General features: G+C 36.2%; 1 protein-coding gene across 1 annotated transcript in view; it reads right to left on the bottom strand.

Moving 5' to 3' along the window:
* RYR2 (ryanodine receptor 2) overlaps window positions 1-20,567 on the bottom strand; it is a 961,351-nt gene that overhangs the window by 86,398 nt on the left and 854,386 nt on the right. The window contains exons 74-78 of the mRNA XM_057505755.1: window positions 18,848-18,982; window positions 14,252-14,364; window positions 11,694-11,790; window positions 10,013-10,116; window positions 8,394-8,445 (exon numbers count right to left, since the gene is read on the bottom strand). Of these exons, the coding sequence (XP_057361738.1) occupies window positions 8,394-8,445; window positions 10,013-10,116; window positions 11,694-11,790; window positions 14,252-14,364; window positions 18,848-18,982 (501 nt within the window). The remainder of the gene's footprint in view (window positions 1-8,393; window positions 8,446-10,012; window positions 10,117-11,693; window positions 11,791-14,251; window positions 14,365-18,847; window positions 18,983-20,567) is intronic.

Here is a 20,567-nt window from a genome sequence, read left to right as displayed (position 1 = left end):
AAAGATCAAGGACAAGGACAGAGTATTAAAGGTAGCCAGAGAGAGAAAAAAGGTCACCTACAAAGGAAAACCCATCAGGCTATCATCAGACTTCTCAACAGAAACCTTACAGGCTAGAAGAGAATGGCATGATATATTTAATGCAATGAAACAAAAGGGCCTAGAACCAAGGACACTGTATCCAGCACAATTATCATTTAAATATGAAGGAGGGATTAAACAATTCCCAGAGAAGCAAAAGGTGAGAGAATTTGCCTCCTACAAACCACCTCTACAGGGCATCTTACAGGGACTGCTCTAGATGGGAGCACTCCTAGAAAGAGCACAGAATTTGCCTCCTACAAACCACCTCTACAGGGCATCTTACAGGGACTGCTCTAGATGGGAGCACTCCTAGAAAGAGCACAGAACAAAACACCCAACATATGAAGAATGGAGGAGGAGGAATAAGAAGGGAGAGAAATAATCATCCGACTGTGTTTATAATAGCTTAATAAGCAAGTTAAGTTAGACAGTAAGGTAGTAAAGAAGCTGACCTTGATACTTTGGTAACTACGAATCTAAAGCCTGCAATGGCAATATGTACATATCTTTCAATAATCACCCTAAATGTAAATGGACTGAATGCACCAATTAAAAGACACAGAGTAATAGAATGAATAAAAAAGCAAGACCCATGTATATGCTACTTACAAAAGACTCATCTCAAACCCAAAGAAATGGACAGATTAAAAGTCACAGGATGGAAAAAGATATTTCATGCAAACAACAGACAGAAAAAAGCAGGTGTTGCAATACTAGTATCAGACAAAATAGACTTCAAAACAAAGAAAGTAACAAGAGATAAAGAAGGACATTACATAATGATAAAGGGCTCAGTCCAACAAGAGGATATAACCATTATAAACATATATGCACCCAATACAGGAGCACCAATATATTTGAAACAAATACTAACAGAATTAAAGGAGGAAATAGAATGCAATGCATTCATTATGGGAGACTTTAACACACCACTCACTCCAAAAGACAGATCCACCAGGCAGAAAATAAGTAAGGACACAGAGGCACTGAAAAACACACTAGAATAGATGGACCTAATAGACATCTATAGAACTCTACATCCAAAAGCAACAGGATACACATTCTTCTCAAGTACACATGGAACATTCTCCAGAATAGACCACATACTAGGCCACAGAAAGAGCCTCAGTAATTTCCAAAAGACTGAAATCCTACCAACCAACTTTTCAGACCACAAAGGTATAAAACTAGAAATAAATTGTACAAAGAAAGCAAAAAGGCTTACAAACACATGGAGGCTTAACAACATGCTCCTAAATAATCAATGGATCAATGACCAAATTAAAATGGAGATCCAGCAATATATGGAAGCAAATGACAACAACACAAAGCCCCAACTTCTGTGGGACACAGCAAAAGCAGTCTTAGGAGGAAAGTATATAGCAATCCAGACATATATAAAGAAGGAAGAACAAACCCAAATGAATAGTCTAATGTCACAATTATTGAAACTGGAAAAAGAAAAACAAATGAGGCCTAAGGTCAGCAGAAAGAGGGACATAATAAAGATCAGAGAAGAAATAAATAAAATTGAGAAGAATAAAACAATAGAAAAAATCAATGAAACCAAGAGCTGGTTTTTCGAGAAAATAAAATAGATAAGCCTCTAGCCAGACTTATTAAGAGAAAAAGAGAGTCAACACACATCAACAGAATCAGAAACAAGAAAGGAAAAATCACAACAGACCCCACAGAAATACAAAGAACTATTAGAGAATACTATGCTAACAAGCTGGAAAACCTAGGAGAAATGGACAACTTCCTAGAAAAATACAACCTTCCATGACTGACCCAGAAACAGAAAATCTAAATAGACCAATTACCAGCAACGAAATTGAAGCGGTAATCAAAAAAGTACCCAAGAACAAAACCTCCGGGCCAGATGGATTTACCTCGGAATTTTATCAGACATACAGGGAAGACATAATACCCATTCTCCTTAAAGTTTTCCAAAAAATGGAAGAGGAGGGAATACTTCCAAACTCATTCTATGAGGCCAACATCACCCTAATACCAAAACCCGGCAAAGACCCCACCAAAAAAGAGAAAACTACAGACCAATATCCCTGATGAAAACAGATGCAAAAATACTCAACATAATAGTAGCAAACCAAATTCAAAAATACATCAAAAGGGTCAAACACCATGACCAAGTGGGATTCATCCCAGAGATACAAGGATGGTACAACATTCGAAAATCCATCAACATTATCCACCACATCAACAAAAAGGACAAAAACCACATGATCATCTCCACAGATGCTGAAAAAGCATTCGACAAAATTCAACATCCATACATGATAAAAACTCTCAACAAAATGGTCATAGAGGGCAAGTACTTCAACATAATAAAGGCCATATATGATAAGCCCACAACTAACATCATACTGAACAGCGAGGGGCTGAAAGCTTTTCCTCTGAGATTGGGAACAAGACAGGGATGCCCACCCTCCCCACTGTTATTCAACATAGTACTGGAGGTCCTAGCCACAGCAATTAGACAAAACAAAGAAATACAAGGAATCCAGATTGGTAAAGAAGAAGTCAAACTTTCACTATTTGCAGATGACATGATATTGTACATAAAAACCCCAAAGACTCCACTCCAAAACTACTAGAACTAATATCGCAATTCAGCAAAGTTGCAGGATACAAAATTAACACACAGAAATCTGTGGCTTCCCTATACACTAACAATGAACTAATAGAAAGAGAAATCAGGAAAACAATTCCATTCACAATAGCATCAAAAAGAATAAAATACCTAGGAATAAACCTAATCAAGGAAGTGAAAGACCTATGCCCTGAAAACTACAAGACACTCTTAAGAGAAATTAAAGAGGACACTAAAAAATGGAAACTTATCCCATGCTCCTGGCTAGGAAGAATTAATATCATCAAAATGGCCTGCCCAAAGCAATATACAGATTTGATGCAATCCCTATCAAATTACCAACAGCTTTCTTCAATGAACTGGAACAAATAGTTCAAAAATTCATATGGAACCACCAAAGATCCTGAATAGCCAAAGCAATCCTGAGATGGAAGAATAAAGTGTGGGGGATCTTGCTCCCCAACTTCAAGCTCTAACAAAGCCACAGTAATCAAGACAATTTGGTACTGGCACAAGAACAGAGCCACAGACCAGTGGAACAGAATAGAGAATCCAAACATTAACCCAAACATATACGGCCAATTAATATACGATAAAGGAGCCATGGACATACAATGGGGAAATGACAGTCTCTTCAACAGATGGTGTTGGCAAAACTGGACAGCTACATGTAAGAGAATGAAATTGGATCACTGTCTAACCCCATACACAAAAGTAAATTCTAAATGGATCAAAGACCTGAATGTAAGTCATGAAACCATAAAACTCTTAGAAAAAAACATAGGCAAAAATCTCATGGACATAAACATGTGTGACTTCTTCATGAACATATCTCCATGGGCAAGGGAAACAAAAGCAAAAATGAACAAGTGGGACTATATCAAGATAAAAAACTTCTGTACAGCAAAGGACACCATCAATAGAACAAAAAGGTATCCTACATTATGGGAGAATATATTCATAAGTGACAGATCCGAAAAAGGGTTGACATCCAAAATATATAAAGAGCTCACATACCTCAACAAACAAAAAGCAAATAATCCAATTAAAAAATGGGCAGAGTAGCTGAATAGACAGTTCTCTAAAGAAGAAATTCAGATGGCCAACAGACACATGAAAAGATGCTCCACATTGCTTGTCATCAGAGAAATACAAATTAAAACCACAATGAGATATCACTTCACACCAGTAAGAATTGCCATCATTGAAAAGACAAACAACAAATGTTGGCGAGGCTGTGGAGAAAGGGGAACCCTCCTACACTGCTGGTGGGAATGTAAATTAGTTCAACCACTGTGGAAAGCAGTATGGAGGTTCCTCAAAATGCTCAAAATAGAAATACCATTTGACCCAGGAATTCCACTTCTAGGAATTTACCCTAAGAATGCAGCACTCCAGTTTGAGAAAGACAGACGCAGCCCTATGTTTATCGTTGCATTATTTACAATAGCCGAGATATGGAAGCAACCTAAATGTCCATCAGTAGATGAATGGATAAAGAAGATGTGGTACATATACACAATGGAATATTACTCAGCCATAAGAATAAAACTGATCCTACCATTTGCAACAACATGGATGGAGCTAGAGGGTATTATGCTCAGTGAAATAAGCCAGGGGGAGAAAGACAAGTACCAAATGATTTCACTCGTATGTGGAGTATAAGAACAAAGGAAAACTGAAGGAACAAAATAGCAGCAGAATCACAGAACGTAAGAATGGACTAATAGTAAGCATTTATAGTGTGGGGGGTGCATGGGGAGGGCTGTGCAACACAGAGAAGACAAGTAGTGATTTTATAGCATCTTACTACACTGATGGACAGTGACTGTGAAGGGGTATGTGGGGGGGACTTGGTGAAGGGGGGAGCCTAGTAAACATAATGTTCTTCATGTAATTGTAGATTAATGATACCAAAATTTTTTTTAAAAGTGCTTATGAGCTGTTTCCTACAGACTTAACCAAGAAAAGTGATTTTTGAATATAAAAATTACCTAGCCGAGAAAAATTAGAATTCAGACCCCAATGAAATACCATTTCACATCTATTTGTTTGGGAAAAATTGGTAAATCAATTATTATATCAATGCTAGACATAATATTTTAATATAGTATCTAAGGGTAGAGAAGATCTGGATCATCAGAATCACTCATAAACATTGCTGATAGGAATGTAATTTGATGCAATAACTTTGGAAATCAGTTTGGCATTTTTTTTCCTTATTTTGAATGTTCAAAAATCTTAAGGCCCTTGACTCTTGTACAATAAGACATGAATATGAATAGGCATCTCACAATAGCAAAAACATAGACACAACACAAAAGGCTATCAACAAAAAAGTAAATGGATAAGCTATGGTATGGTTGCACATGGAATATAATATGAGAGCTAAATCAAATTAACACCAGTAACACAAAAAAGTGTGGATGAATCTTAGAAATAACATGAAGTGGAACAAACAAGCAGCAGAAGGTTACATACAGCAACTGTCCTTTTAAATTTAAAGTAAAATAAAAAAATACATACAATTATATATTACATACTTACATGTAATATAAAAATGTATTAGTAAACACATATAATAAATAAAAAAATAGAAGGAAAGAAAGGGTGCTTTGAATAGGATCAGGATAATGGTGTCCTTGCAGGAGGAGGCAGGGTGTGAGTCATGAGGAAAATCACAGGATTACAGGAAAGTCATCAAGGTCTTGGCTGTTTCAGAGAGTGATGGGTTTATGGGCAGTTGTTACATTATAAGAAATGACTAAGTAACTAACTTAATAAAAGTAGGCCACTAATGACCCAATGATGAGAGTGTAACACAGAACTCAGAGCTAAGACTATCCTGATTTTGTGCTTCTATGGTTAAAAAACACAACTGAAAATGAAACCCAATTAAGATGTAAATGATGCCTTCAAAAGGTCCTGCAACGGTGAAGGAAGGAAGACATGAAGGCATAAGTCTTCTGAACTGAGTTCAAGTTTTAAGACTGAAGGCAAATATAATCATGTGTGAATGTAAAATGACTGTCGTTAAACTCTGAGAACCCACCAAGAGAAAGTTTCAGACTCCTGGGATGCTGACATGCTGAAGAAAGGCAGCCTCCAGGAACTACTAACTAGAAAGTTTGATATCAATCATCAAAACTAGCAACCTAGATAACACAGGAAAAGCACACTTACGAGTTTGTGGATAGCACGAATGGAAAGAGATACTTAAACTGGATGACAGAACTGAACTTCAACAGTATTTTGACCTTAGATAATGGTCTGACTCTAATTAGGGAAATGATGGCATATACTTACTTAAGACATACCAACTACCAAAACACAAAAATTTCTGGGTGGCACATATTGATAAATTAGAGCATATGTGGAATAGAATGAAGTGACTGATGAGAACTTGACATTCCTGGGATGCAGGTAACATACAAGGAATGAGATTATTTTAATTATGAAGAGGAAAATCTTGGGGGAAAGTGAGCATCATCAAGTAACTGACCTTCAATCAAAAGGGAGGAGACTTAGTTTTAGGATGCAACTGGAACAAACGTGGAGGCAGGTTCTTCCAGTCAAGAACTTTAACAACCATGAATACCCTATTCTCAAACCAGCAGCTTCTACCTTTTCAGTCTATTAGCTCATGTTCTTCAACTGCGGAGGATGACAGTCCATGTAGTCTTTTACAGTCTCCTTATGTACCAGCTCCCCCTTATGTCTTTCTTTATCCTAGTTAGACTCCAAATCCAGTGACTCTGCTACTCCAAAGCAATATTCAAAACCCCTTGGATCCACTATCCTTGAACAGAATTCTGACAAAAATCATTAACCTTTATGAATCTAACTTCCGGCCTTGTTTGAACCTGCGTTTGGTTCTGAGAACTGCCAGAGAAGTCACACAATCAGGAGGACTCGTACTCTGGTCAATACTCTGTGCCAATTTCCACAAGGAGAAAATATCCTTCCTCTTTTATCTTTTAACCCAATTTATTTTTAAACTACAACTTTCAACCCATTAACTAGATATGACATCTATATATTAAGTCAAGATCAGAAACAATTTTTTAAAATTTAAATAGAAAATATCAGACTATACTGCTCATAGGAAGGGTATAATTTCATGAAAACTTTCTTTCAAGGTACATGTTTTTATATTTCTATAACTGTACTGGGTAAATGCATTTCTTACTGTGGGTTGTGGTTTAAAATAAAGTTGGAAAACCACAACTTTTCCCTTCAGATCTGGAACCTGCCCTCCTCCCTCCTTGCTCCTACCGACTCCAGGCCTCAAACCACAAAATATTCCCTTGCCACCCAACCTAACAGTTTCTTCACACTGGGACAGAACCATGTTCAAATTTCTCTCTTAAAGAAAAGTAAACAAATGGCAAACAAACAAAAATAATCCCCTTTAAACCTCACCATTCCATCTAGGTATTCATCACCTCACACCTCTCTTCTCCGTAACAAAACGCCTATGCCGCCTGTCCTCACATGGGAATCTCTCTGCACAGAGCAGCACTGCACCGCCCATGGCCCCTCTCTGCACCCGTGAAAGTGTTCTCACCATGGTCACGTGGTGCCATGTGCTGAATCCTGGAGAACTCCCCATCCTTACCTTGTTCAGTTCCTCTACAGGTAAGATTTTGCTGAACATGCACTTACTCGCATAGATCCTACAGGTGCTCACACTTAAGATTCTTTTGCATTTTTCTCTATAGGTTCCTTTTCTTCTAACCATTTCTTAATGTACATGTTCTTAGAGGTTTGTTCCTGGGCTGCCTCCACATGCTGCCCTCTCTGCCTGCATAAGACCATCCCTTCTACGGCTCTGACACCTTCCAATGCTGGCAAATCCCAATCTGTGTTAGAAGCTGTCCCTGAGATACCGAATGTCAGACATGAACATCTTCTCACATATTTGTTATCGCCAATTAGCTTTCTGAGAGACATCTTTAACTAAATGCCCCAAATTTAATTTGTCATCTTTTTTCTTCAATCCAGGCCCACAATGGAATTTTTCTGGGGTTCCTCATCTTAGCATATGGTGCTACTCAGTTGCTCAAGTCATAAGCCTCAGAGAAGCCCTGACTCCTCCTCTATACTCCTCCCCTCCTTCATCCTCCTACTGGGAGACACAAATGAAATAAACACTCAGTGAATACTTGCTTTTACACTTTTGCATGATCAAACCATTATTCAACAGTCAAAGATTTCCTGAAACCTTAGATGAATCAGGCCTTACTGCTATGTTATGTAAACTGTCCCCAATACTCGTAAGAGTCCCTCTACCATTAAATGTGGCAAAGAGTTTTTCTTGTAATTATTAGTTTAAATTTTGTCTTCCTTATCAGACAATGAGCTTTAAGAGGGCAAGGTATGTGCATTTCTTTCTTATTCACCATGCTACCACCAATATCTCAATGCCCAGTGAACATTGAATGAACGAATGCTTGGTAAATCAGTGAGCTCCCCATAAATACAATGCTAACAGAGGAAACAATGATTACCTGACAAGGAACTCATAACAGAGATTCATGCTGCAAATGAAAGCTGAGATTAATGCCCCTTAGCTTTCAAACATTTAATAATATTTTATTTTAATTCATAAATACACAGATTCTTATCCTTTGCCAGATGAAAACGATTTCCCTTTACTAGAATTCAACACTAAGATCAAGAAATATTTATTTACCTTTGCCATAATATCTGCATAAGCCATATATAAAAAATCTTCCTCCAGTTTGCTATGAAAAACAAGGAAAAAGCATCAGTTTTTAAGTAGAAGGCTAGTCATATGCATATGATCAATATGTAAAATAACCTTTATTTTTCAACAGGTATGCCTTTTTAAAATGAAGTGAACACAAAACTTAGACAAAATAATCATTCAAAAACATTGTAGAATCAGAAAGTAAAGATCTCAGACCTCTTGCATAGCTGCCCCACCTTACCTTCCAGAAGAGGCCTTTAAGACTCACAAAATAAATGGCCTATTGATTTATACATGAATTAACAACTTTAATTTTCTTGAAACTACAAAAGTTGAAACAAGCAAGTTTAAATTAGGTTGGGGCTTTTAACAGCAAAGTGATTATTTCACATTTGATGGAAAGACTTCCCCAATTATTATGCTAAAAAACAAAATATAATGTTCATAATAGCTAAAAAATACAATGGTCATAATGATTCTTAAAAATTAAGTAGAGTTAAATGTATTTATTATCCTCTTCTTAAGATGTATAGAACCCATTACTTCATGAAGAAAGGTTTCCAACAAAATAGTACCTGATATTTGCAGTTTTTTTTAACTTGAGCCATCAGAAAAAATTCACTTATTAGAAGTACCTCATTACCTGACAATGCCAGACAGAGTTGCTCTATGCTTAGGAGTGAGATGATTTTGTTAGTTTGGAAATAATAAGAGAGAGAGACACAGTGAGAGACAGATGGATCACATTGGCTAAGAGGTAGAAATGTATATTATTATGGCATGCATAGAGGTCAAATGAACTCTTCGCCACTCTGAGAAGATTCATGTGGATATAGATTGATAATTAAGTTATCTCCCAGCTTCTGCAGAGAATGAGTGAGGCCTAGAGCAAAGTAGGCTTTCTTTCACATGGCAGGGAAGCAGATAAAGGCTTTATAGTCTCTGAAATGTCTCATCTACAGAGCCATTCCATGCAGTGCTCCCTGTAATGAGCAGATTCTGAGCCCATTTTGATGATTGGGCCTTTGAGCGCATTTCTTATGTAACTCCACAGAGGTTTGCCCTTCCTGGCTTTGTTGAATTCATATGAACAAGTCATAGAAGCCAAGAAAAAGGGAGAACATCCTTAAAATAGATCTCAAAGAAACTTCCTGTTGAGATGATGGCTTACCCATCTCCTAAAGGTTTCCTAGACCAACTGCACAATGGAGACAATCTATCCAGGGAATTTTGAGCCACCATTAGTCTCCATACATTTTTTTGTACTGGAATTTTCTTTGGGCTCTTTTGTTTTATGTATAAAGGCTGTTTGCAATAAAGAGAAAAAGCATTTTATAAGAAGATTCAGATCAACTAAATCAGCTTATTACAAAGTTCTTAAGAAAAAACCTAGAGCTCATTGGATAGGTAGATTATTAAAGACTAAATTTGAATGAATGTTGGTCCACAAGTGTATGCCAGACTGGACATATATTTGAACAACTCTCTCTCCTAACAAGAACAAGATGAAATTGAAACATGAATATATGACACAGAAAATACTCAAACATGGGTTTCTTTATTTGTTTTCCTATGTCTCATAGAAACCCTCCCGACCATACCATTTCTCTGTTAAAGCCGTTCGACTGAACAGAAGGATCAGCTGATGTAAAGGATCAACTCTCTTAGTGCCTTCATCATCTTCTGGAGGTTCCATTCCAGGTTTCTACAAAAAAGTCAAATGTATAAAATTTCACATTTAATTGAAATGTTCGCTCAAATCCAGGAGCAACATGATGGCTAGAAACAGTGAATAAAAGCAAAGCCTTTCTCTTCATGTTCTGGCTTGTGTGTGTTGGTGTATGTGTTTTGATTCCACTGTACATGCATGTGTGTGTATTAGTTCACATAGTAATGCAAACTGATTATCAAATGAAATGCTTTCTTCATCTACATAAACAATGAAAAGCAAAGAATGAATAAACTTCGACTCTGTTATTCTTTTAAAAATTCTACCTCGCAGCTCCTTTAAACATCTCAGAACCAGTATAGAAATAGAAAAGCTGAACTGTAAAAAACTTATTCACCAAGAATAAGTTGAAGGTTTAAAAAAGTCAGTGAAAAGTAGCTGGTTTAAAAAATACCCAGGGCAGAGAATGACTGGACACAAGAAGAGCATCAAGTGCTTAAACCACTTACACATTATTTTTTTTCACTTTCAGTTACTTTTTAAGAAATACAGTAATTTCATACTACTGGATAAAACTTTTACTATGAGGAAAATTATTAAGCATTTTTACTGCATTTAGAATTAATTAATCTTGACTTTTTGTTGAATGTGTTAATGAATTTCCTAACTCCACTGACTTATTCATACTGATTAATTTTCTCTTTACAATAATGATGTTCTTTCCCAGACTTAAGGCTTAATATTGCAGGTACTGGGTAAATTTCTACAAAACATTTAATATTCTTGGGTTGTTTTGATTTCAAAGACAAGTTGATTTAATTTAAACTACATGGGAGTTACCAGGTTTAAGCTTATGAATTAGATTAGCTTATCCATTATATATCCTGATACTTTGTGAGTGAAAAAAAATAACGTCTAAATAATACAAGGTCTTTAACTTGGAAATCAGGAAGCCTCTAACTAGCCTGCAGAATTCTGTGGGACCGTATGCTTGTAAATTTTCCTGAGAAGATGGCTTTCATAAGATTCTTAAAAGGTTCTGCAACCTATAAGAGATCAAGACAATGGCTCCCTGGAGTGTTGTCTCAGCTTTCGGTTAACAGGAGCATCCTTATCAGGCATGCTGGACGGATGTTCTATTGCCATCTACTCTATTCACCAAGACTTACTGCTCTTCTCGTGTCCAGTCATTCTCTGCCCTGGGTATTTTTCAAAACCAGCTACTTTTCACTGGCTTTTGTTGACCTTCAACTTATTCTTGGTGAATAACTTCTTTACAGTTCAGCTTTTCTATTTCTATACTGTTTCTGTGATGTTTAAAGGAGCTGCAAGGAAGAATTTTTAAAAGAATAATGGAGCCAAAGTTTAGCAAATAGTAATAGTAAACTTATATTATTCATCTTAAATTCTGAATTACTTGATGTTGATGAGATTTCTTTGATATAAGAGTGACTTTTCCCCTAAACACTGAATGCAGTAACAATTGAGAATAGTTTCCGAAGACTGATACACTGTAATGGTATTTTTTCTTCAATGTTATATGATAACTGCTCACACCATTGTTCCACCAAGCCCAAACTCTCTTTCATCTTGTAGTGTCATTAAAAACATACTGCTAAATCTTCTATCAGTTTATCTTCAAAGTAATGTTCTTCTGTTTCAATCCAAGATTTTTCATATCCCTGAAGAAAGAGATTGACAGCCCGATGCCTAAAAGATAAGCACAATTTCAAACAAAAGGTTTTTATAAAAAAATAAATTGCAAAGGCATGCAGTAGTGTTTTATCACAGATTTATCTGTGCACCAAAAGAATAAAATAAAAATACCCTTCCTACTTTTGATTGGGTGGGCAATACATTACAGAGCATAGAGCAAGGCTTCTCAGATTACACACTGACTTGGACTTAAGCCTGGCTGAGGCATTTCTAAGCTCTATCACATTGTCGGGTTATCCAACTTTCCCTACTTTGCCAACTTTTACTTTTCTCATTTATAAAACTAGGATAAACACATCTATACTTAAGTTTTATGAGACTTAAAATGAGATAAAGAATATAAAGCACATTGGGTAGGTGTTCATTAAATGGTATTATGCTCAGGAAAGCTACTAGACATAAAGTGGCTCTGGGTAAACAATGTAATAAGCATCAACAGAGGAATTACTCAGTGTTCAAGTTAACATTAGTAGATGCTTCCCTGAGGATTAATGAATGCATTAAGCACACTTTATGGGAGCATATATCCAAAGATTAGATCCCGAAATGCTGATGATAAATGGTTGCCTATGAAACAAAAAAGGACCAGTGAAGACTAAAAAAATAACTCATCATGAAATTGGTGAAAGATATGGATAAAATTCCACTATAAGATAGGATAAAAGAAAATCATGACAGCAAGAGGACATCATAAGAGAATATGGTAGTGTTCCAATGAGATGATGTCATTTCAAGATGGAACTGGGCTTAAAGACACCGCACGCAGGCGAAGGAGTCCTGAGACATATAGTCAGACAGGTTTGGGAGGACCTCGAAAACTGGGGAGAGGAACTGACACACAGCTGGAACTACTAGAAATCACGATAAATTCTTGTACATGAGAAAAGCATGAGGAGGGATGGGCTCAGCCTTACTGTTCTAGTACATCAGAAACATCTGTGCAGCTTTTAAGCAATACACGTGTTAAGCTCTCAGAGGAACTCTGATTCAAATGTTGAAGCTTGAGTATTTCTTAAATGAATATGAGTGTATTTCCTAAAAGGACGAAGTTTCAGAACCATTGGAATAAGGGATATAGTTCTGAAAATGCTGCATCAGAGACAGTGGATAAGCAAATTCTGTGACATTGTAGAAATTAGTTCAGAATCCACTGCCAACAACCTTCTGTGAGGCAATAAACACTTGTACTGAGTTGGTGGCCATGAGGAAGGACAGCAACGTGAAGAGTTCAAAAACGTTTTGGTGCAACTTGGAGATTAACTGTATAGTTGTGACCAGAAAACGAATAAGGATCTCAGTTCAAAGTAGTGTTCTATTTGACTAGATGGTGACACCATAATCGAGTCAGAGAACTTAGAAGTAGTACAGGGTTTGAGGAAGAAATTAATATATTTTATACTCAGTGAGTGTGAAGAAATGGCAAGGAATCCAGCTGTCTCTGTGAAATGGATGGGTGTCATGTTTTGTCTGTGGGGGGATTTTTGGCTTTTGTTTTGTTTTTACTCTCTAACTTATTTATTCATTCAAATACTTATGGAAAGTCAGTGTTCTAGGTGCTGAGGATATAAAATTGAACAGAACACTAAAGGATCTCAAAGTCTTAGTTGGAGAGACAAAGAGTCTTGATGATATAGGAAAGGGCCCAAAACTAGAGATTTGTAAAGTCTTAGAAGCAAATAGGAGAAAGCTTTCAGCTTGCAAGGAGTAGAGGACACGGCTTGGTCAGAGATGCTCCTAAGAAAAGATGTAGCTGAGCTGAGTCCTGTTTCCAGATACAGGGATGATGTTACTCAGAGGCAGAGAGCAGAGGAGATCCCCACAAAGGCAGGAATGGTACCTGGGCCACCGAGCAGACTCTAATGCATCAGACTGTTTCTCTATAACAAGTGTGCCTGTTCTACCTTCAGGAGAAGGGGTGATGAGTCTGTCAGGTGTATTTATGTTATTCCCATAACTAGTTTCATAGCAGTCCTTTTCCCTAAAGGCTAATAACTCCAAAATAATAAACAGCAATGAATATTTATTGTGTCAAGTTCAGTTCTAAGCAATCTGTATACCTTGAACCATTAAGTAATCTGAACAACTCTATGAGGCAAATCTTACTCTAGGAACAGATAAGAAAACTCTAATAGTCAGAAAAGAAACTTGGCCAATGCTACTCAGCCATAAGCTGAGATGCCCGGTTTCAAATCAAGGCAGGACAGCTCGAGAGAATGAGCTCCTAATCTTCCCTCATGCCTCCTATGTGTGAGCAGATCTTTTTCCATATTTAAAAGTCATTTAACAATTACATAACTGACACAGTTCTCTGAGAATACCCAACAAAGAAAACCAACATCAAGTATTCCATAGAGGAATGGGTCACTGTACTCATGTTAGGGTAGATGATAGCCGTCTATCACTCATTAGGGAACAAATAACTTTAATCTATTACAAACATTAAAAAAATTCTGACCGTGGCAGATTATATAAAGGAGCCATTCGGAAGCAAGCTACCACGGCCCTTTTCCTCTGCTTGGAGAGCAGTTTGTGCCACACGGCCTTCTTAGACCTCTGAGGATGCTCCACCTGAGGAAGAATGAGACAAGAAATAAATAATTATACCCCAAACTACCCTCAAACACTCAGTATTAAACAGCTGCACCTTTTAAGTACATACTTTTGGAATTTCAATTCCAAAAGTACCTTAAAGTTATTATGGAAAAGCCCATGTCCTAAAAGTTACCCAAGGCTAAATTTGAGACAGTTTCAAATGTTACATAGTTTCCTTAGTAAAAATACGACATTTTCGCAATAGTGTGTATCTAAGAAGCTATGTCATCTCTAAAAGTAAAGAAATATAAAATGTTCTATGTAAAATCATTTTGCATCCTTTGCAGAATTTGGTTATGGCTCTAAAACATAAATTCACCCATTCCTATTTATGTATCCATTTTAACTAATTTTATCATAAGCATTACAGCAGTAAACATGAATAGAGGCAATTAAAGGAAATTCTAATGAAAATTCTATTGTTTCTTAATATAATAGGATAGAGACAAGATGACAAAGCTTCAGGAACACATTATGAGGAGTGAGTATAAGGATTTAGTTTTGTAAAAATGTTAAAATGTTTAACTATTTTGTTAGATGGGGTAAATGAGAATCCAAAGGTTGTAGTAAATGATGCAAGCAAGCTATTTATTTAGCTAACAGTATTTGAAACTCCAGAGGAAAAAGAGATTAATTATAAGTATTAGAGAGAAAAAAATTTCAACATGTAATTCTAAATTAATTAGTAATCTCTAGGCAATTAAACACTGTACTTCCCAGACTGTAATATCTCCGACGCATACATGTAGATTTCTGGAAGAAATAAAAATGCTACATTAGCTAAAAAAATAAAAGTAAGTTTATTATCCTTTGCAGTAAAGGGTCACAATATGAATATAATGTCTGAAGAAAACATTAATATTTGGACTACTGTGGTTTAGAAATTTTAACAAAACAATTTGCATAATTTGAGAGCACTTATTTCTGTGACCTTCCTCCCTCCACAGGATCAATAAGTACTTTTTGACAATGGTCCACTTCAGTTTTCTACTTGATGACTTGTGCTAAGTGAGACAAAGCACTGTTGAAACTCAACACTGTAGGTAAAAACAGAATTAAGCGTGATGTTGTACAACCAGACCAATATATTTCAATTTAAAATTCCATTTTGAGATCCAAGACTCTAAATGGTAGCTCTTTATGGGAATATGGCATTTTGATCAGCCTGGGTAACAGTCAACAAACATAATTCAGTACCTACACTTTGAAGATGCCAGAGGGCACATGGTGGGAAAGATCTCTACCATCATGAAACCTGTCATTTGACAGACATTTTGTTACACATGGAAAGATCTTAATTAGTGAGTTTTCCAATAAGTTGAGTTAACAGGGATCCATGAGCTCTGTGATCCAAAGGTGAAGACCGCATGTGTAATGTCTGGATGGGCTACTGAGGGAACTGAGTCAGGGTTGAATACTAGGAAATGGCAAGGAGATAGCTTATGCTCATGAAAAAAAATCACCAGGTACATGGTGCAAAATATACATTTGCAGAGGTCGCTGATACTTGAGATCAATTAAATCATCATTCCTATGTACCCACTGCTTTTACCCAAGTTTAGAAGGTTAAAACATTTTTAGCAAACTACTTCTGTGACTCAGTTACAAATTAACATTAGGATTGCAGTCCTGAAGGCATGAATTCCACAAACAGATTATCTTCAGCCCTTTCCTATTTTTTGATAATTGACAATTTCCTTTTACTCAGGTCTTCAACATTTTGAAGAACACTTGGCCTTGATTAAAATCTGACACCCTTCCCTTTTCCTTGTTAATTCCTACTTCTTTGAGATTTCCACAGGGATCACCTACTTCACAACTAGATTAAGTTTGGGATCCTTTTATATTCTCTACAGCACATCTCTGTCATTACATATTTATCTACTGATGTGTCCACACCCCCTCCTAGAGCGTGAGCTACCCGAAGTCTTGGTTACTTGTACTCCATCCCCAGGAGCTGCATGGAATATTGCCATTTGGTAGTATACTCAGTATTGTGCATGGTATGAATGGCTGCTTCATGAAATGAATCTCACAATTCACAAATGACATTGTTCATGATGATCAAATATATTTATGAACACACAGGACTATAATAAAGTATAAACAAATTTCAATAAACTTCATTTAATGTATCAAAAATTTGTTTAAGCAAACCCAGATATGTCCATGAAAACCAATAAGAAATTAAAACTTACGTTAGAGTAATGCTGCCAGAAATGGTCCCACAGTAGCTATTTAGTTAATATTTAATAATCTTACATTTAAATATGTATGTAATTCTGGAAACAACTCTATAACTTTATCTATTATGTAAAATTTCATTACTTCAGATCTTATCATTTGTTGATTGATGATAATTTGTATTTATTTAATATTTAATCAAAATACAATGGATATTTTAGGGAAATATTCAGCTCCCTAGATAAAATTCTGTTATTATATAATATTATATTATTAATACTACAGTGTTACATAAGGTAAATACGTGTCAACAGCCATATGGTTTAAGAATCCTGGTTTACACAATGAGATATCACCTCACACCAGTAAGGATGGCTACCATCCAAAAGACAAACAACAACAAATGTTGGCAAAGTTGTGGAGAAAGGGGAACCCTCCTACACTGCTGGTGGGAATGTAAATTAGTTCAACCATTGTGGAAAGCAGTATGGGGGTTCCTCAGAATGGTCAAAATAGAAATACCATTTGACCGAGGAATTCTACTTCTAGGAATTTACCCTAAGAATGCAGCAGCCCAGTTTGAAAAAGACAGATGCACCCCTATGTTTATCGCTGCACTATTTACAATAGCCAAGAGATGGAAGCAACCTAAGTGTCCATCAGTAGATGAATAGATAAAGAAGATGTGGTACATATACACAATGGAATATTATTCAGCCATAAGAAGAAAACAAATCCTACCATTTGCAACAACATGGATGGAGCTAGAGGGTATTATGCTCAGTGAAATAAGCCAGGTGGAGAAAGACAAGTACCAAATGATTTCACTCATATGTGGAGTATAAGAACAAAGAAAAACTGAAGGAACAAAACAGCAGCGGAATCACAGAACCCAAGAATGGACTAACAGTTACCAAAGGGAAAGGGACTGGGGATGATGGGTGGGAAGGGAGGGATAAGGGCAGGGAAAAAGAAAGGGGGCATTACAATTAGCATGTATAGTGTTGTGGGGGGTATGGGGAGGGCTGTGCAACACAGAGAAGACAGGTAGTGATTATACAACATCTTGATACGCTGATGGACAGTGACTGTAGTGGGGTGTGTTCGGGGGACTTGGGAAGGGGGGGAGCCTAGTAAACACAGTGTTCTTCATGTAATTGTAGATTAATGATAGCAAAAATTAAAAAACAAAATAAATAAAAATTAAAAGAATCCTGGTTTAATCTTATTGAATGTAGTGATAAATTCCATGGTGTCAGAGAAGTTGTTAGCATTTTGGGGCATTTAACTAAGTAAGAAGGAAATTGAAAGGACACCACACTAGATGATATCCTTATGTTATGGGCAATCCTCAGGAAATATAAAATAGGAACCAAAAAGAAATCTTTATTATTGTTATGCTAATATGTTCTGTAAAACATTTAAGTGCTAAAGTTCCTGAGATGACACAGGGCATTTTGTTATTTAATGTTCATTGTAAAATAACCAACCTGCCATGTCAGGGAGGTATTATAATGCAGTCCCAATGACATATCATGGACCTCGTGAGAAACAGACTGTGTTTCTACGTTGCAGATCTTTTACCTAAACTATAAGATTCTTTATATAGCCCAGCTATTAGTGGTGTTTCAGATATTACTGGTTTGGGAATTCTTGAGGAAAGGTAATGAATGAGAAAATCAAACACACAGTGAGCTTTGCAGCCTAAAATAGGAAACAGCTGAAAAATTATATCAAAACACTTCTCACATGGCTTTAGTATCAATTCGTTGCTCTTCTCTAAATGTAATTTGCTGCTGATCTTGGAGAAAATTAGGTCAAAAATATCTCTAATAATTTATTAAAGGAAAGGTTAAGCAAGTGACAAAAAAAATTAAATAATCAGTGAAAGTATCTCAAACATGTGGTGAGTAGTGATAAAAATGATACAAGCATAAAACATTCAAAAACAGGTGTAACTCCTGATATTTTTGTTAGGATGATTTAAACTAAGTATATATTCCTAATTATATGTATAGTTTTAGAAGTATATTGAAAAAGACAATTTAAAAAAGGCCTTGATCTCCCAAAATACATTATCTATATATTGCCACAAAGACTTTTAAGCTGGGAAATTATGTTGATTAGATACTAAGCACTCCTGAGTCACATATTCTTTATAATGACTATAAATATATATGATTTTTGGCCCATAGTTAACAAATTGACACACTCCTCTTATTAAAATGTTTTTACACAGTTAGGGCAAATATGATTGAATCAACAGAAAACTAACCTGTTCAAGATGAAAAAGCACATTTGCTATATCCAATACTCTTTCAACTGTCTTCTCTGGATCTGAAGTATCTTCTGTTCTGTTTGGTAAGTCTTTGTAAAGAGCCATTTGCCATCTAATAGCAGGATCCTCCAACTGCAAGAAAAAGAAGAAGTTCAAGGTTACAATGTAAAGAGGGGAAAACCTACTTCTGAGGAGTTGATATAAAATTGTTTATTGGGCATAGCACAGTCACAAAACTATGTAGAGAAGGACCTTGTGCTCATGAAATTTATCATCTAGTGGGGAAGACAAACATTGTACACATACATACAACTGTGATGAGGGCTGTTCAAAGCAACAGAAGTTACCATGAGATTTAACCTAATTTGTTGAAGGTTATGAAGATTTTCCTTAACAAGGATTTAAGGATGATGTGGAGATAGTTAGGGAAAGGAAAAAGGCAAAGCACTATTTATCTTTTTCTCCTCCTCTCACAGTCAAACACTGAAAGATTTACATATTTACCTTTAAAGGCAGTGATACAGGATCACCTTTATCTATAAATATAGGGACACTACAACAGAGCCTACTTTCACTGACACAAAGATATCAACTGATATAAATCAGTAAAGGGCTATAAAATCATATTCTTTTAATAGAGGAGTCTACACTCCCCTTTTTAATACTGTCAAATCTCCTGAGTGAAAGATATACCTGAATTCTGTATGTTTTAAAGGAAGTATTATGAGTCATAGAAACTGACAAATACAAGCGCATATACAGGGGAAGCGCATGTTATTTCAAAGAAATAATATAGAATAACCATCTCATTACAAAAAAGCAAACCAATTCTCTTAGAGTTCTTCCCTCCCTTTAAAATCTCTATTAAAATGGGAGATGAGGGTAATGAAGCAGAAGTAAATGGGCATCTAAAACCTCACATCTCCTGGTCTGAGAAAGCACAGTTTGAAATGTTAAAATGTAAGTTTCATCTAGAGGCAAACACAGAGATAAAGCTTCATATACTGAATGCCTTGTAAATACCATTTGTCCTTTCATAAAAGACAATGCTTTTTCTATAAATACTTTTTCACCTCAGGATTATGTGTCATACTTCTAGATTTTAACACACATTTTTGCTTGTATTTGGCAAGATAAATAGACTCTTTATTCTTTCTAATATAAAATTACTCCCCATTGTCCCCAGGATTACCAGTTCTACAATTTCAAGATAATGTATTCAAAAAGGTGCTAGAAACAAAAGAATTCATTTTCCGCAAGTCTGTGTATCTCCATAGTATGTGTGCCTACCTCCCAGCCTAAAAGGTGTAGAATGAAATAGCAAAAAGAATACTCACTCATTATCTCTTTATTGTCAGGGTTCATTCATTTGGATGTGAAATACTGATTGTAAATGTTTCCTTTTCTGCTCTCCTCTTTTTTCATGACTCCCTAATATACAACATAAAATGTCCAAAGCATTCCTACAACTAACCTCCAGAATATAATGGAAGAATTTCCTTCCGTGTCATGAAGACATAGCCATTTTTTATTTCAGCATTTCCTGAGAGTGACCTAAAACCTTCCTTAAGAGATAACAAACATTTCCTGTCTCTACTAGTACTGGTTGTCCTAGAACATGGTTCTCAAAGTGTGGTCTCCAGTCCTCAGGAGATCCTGAGACCCTTTCAGGGGAGAAATGATCTCCTCAAACACCCATATATGTAGCAGAAACTCT

This window comes from Manis pentadactyla, chromosome 8 (genome assembly GCF_030020395.1).
Source record: "Manis pentadactyla isolate mManPen7 chromosome 8, mManPen7.hap1, whole genome shotgun sequence".
Classification (NCBI taxonomy): Eukaryota; Metazoa; Chordata; class Mammalia; order Pholidota; family Manidae; genus Manis; species Manis pentadactyla.
This window is presented reverse-complemented; position numbering and strand designations above follow the sequence as displayed.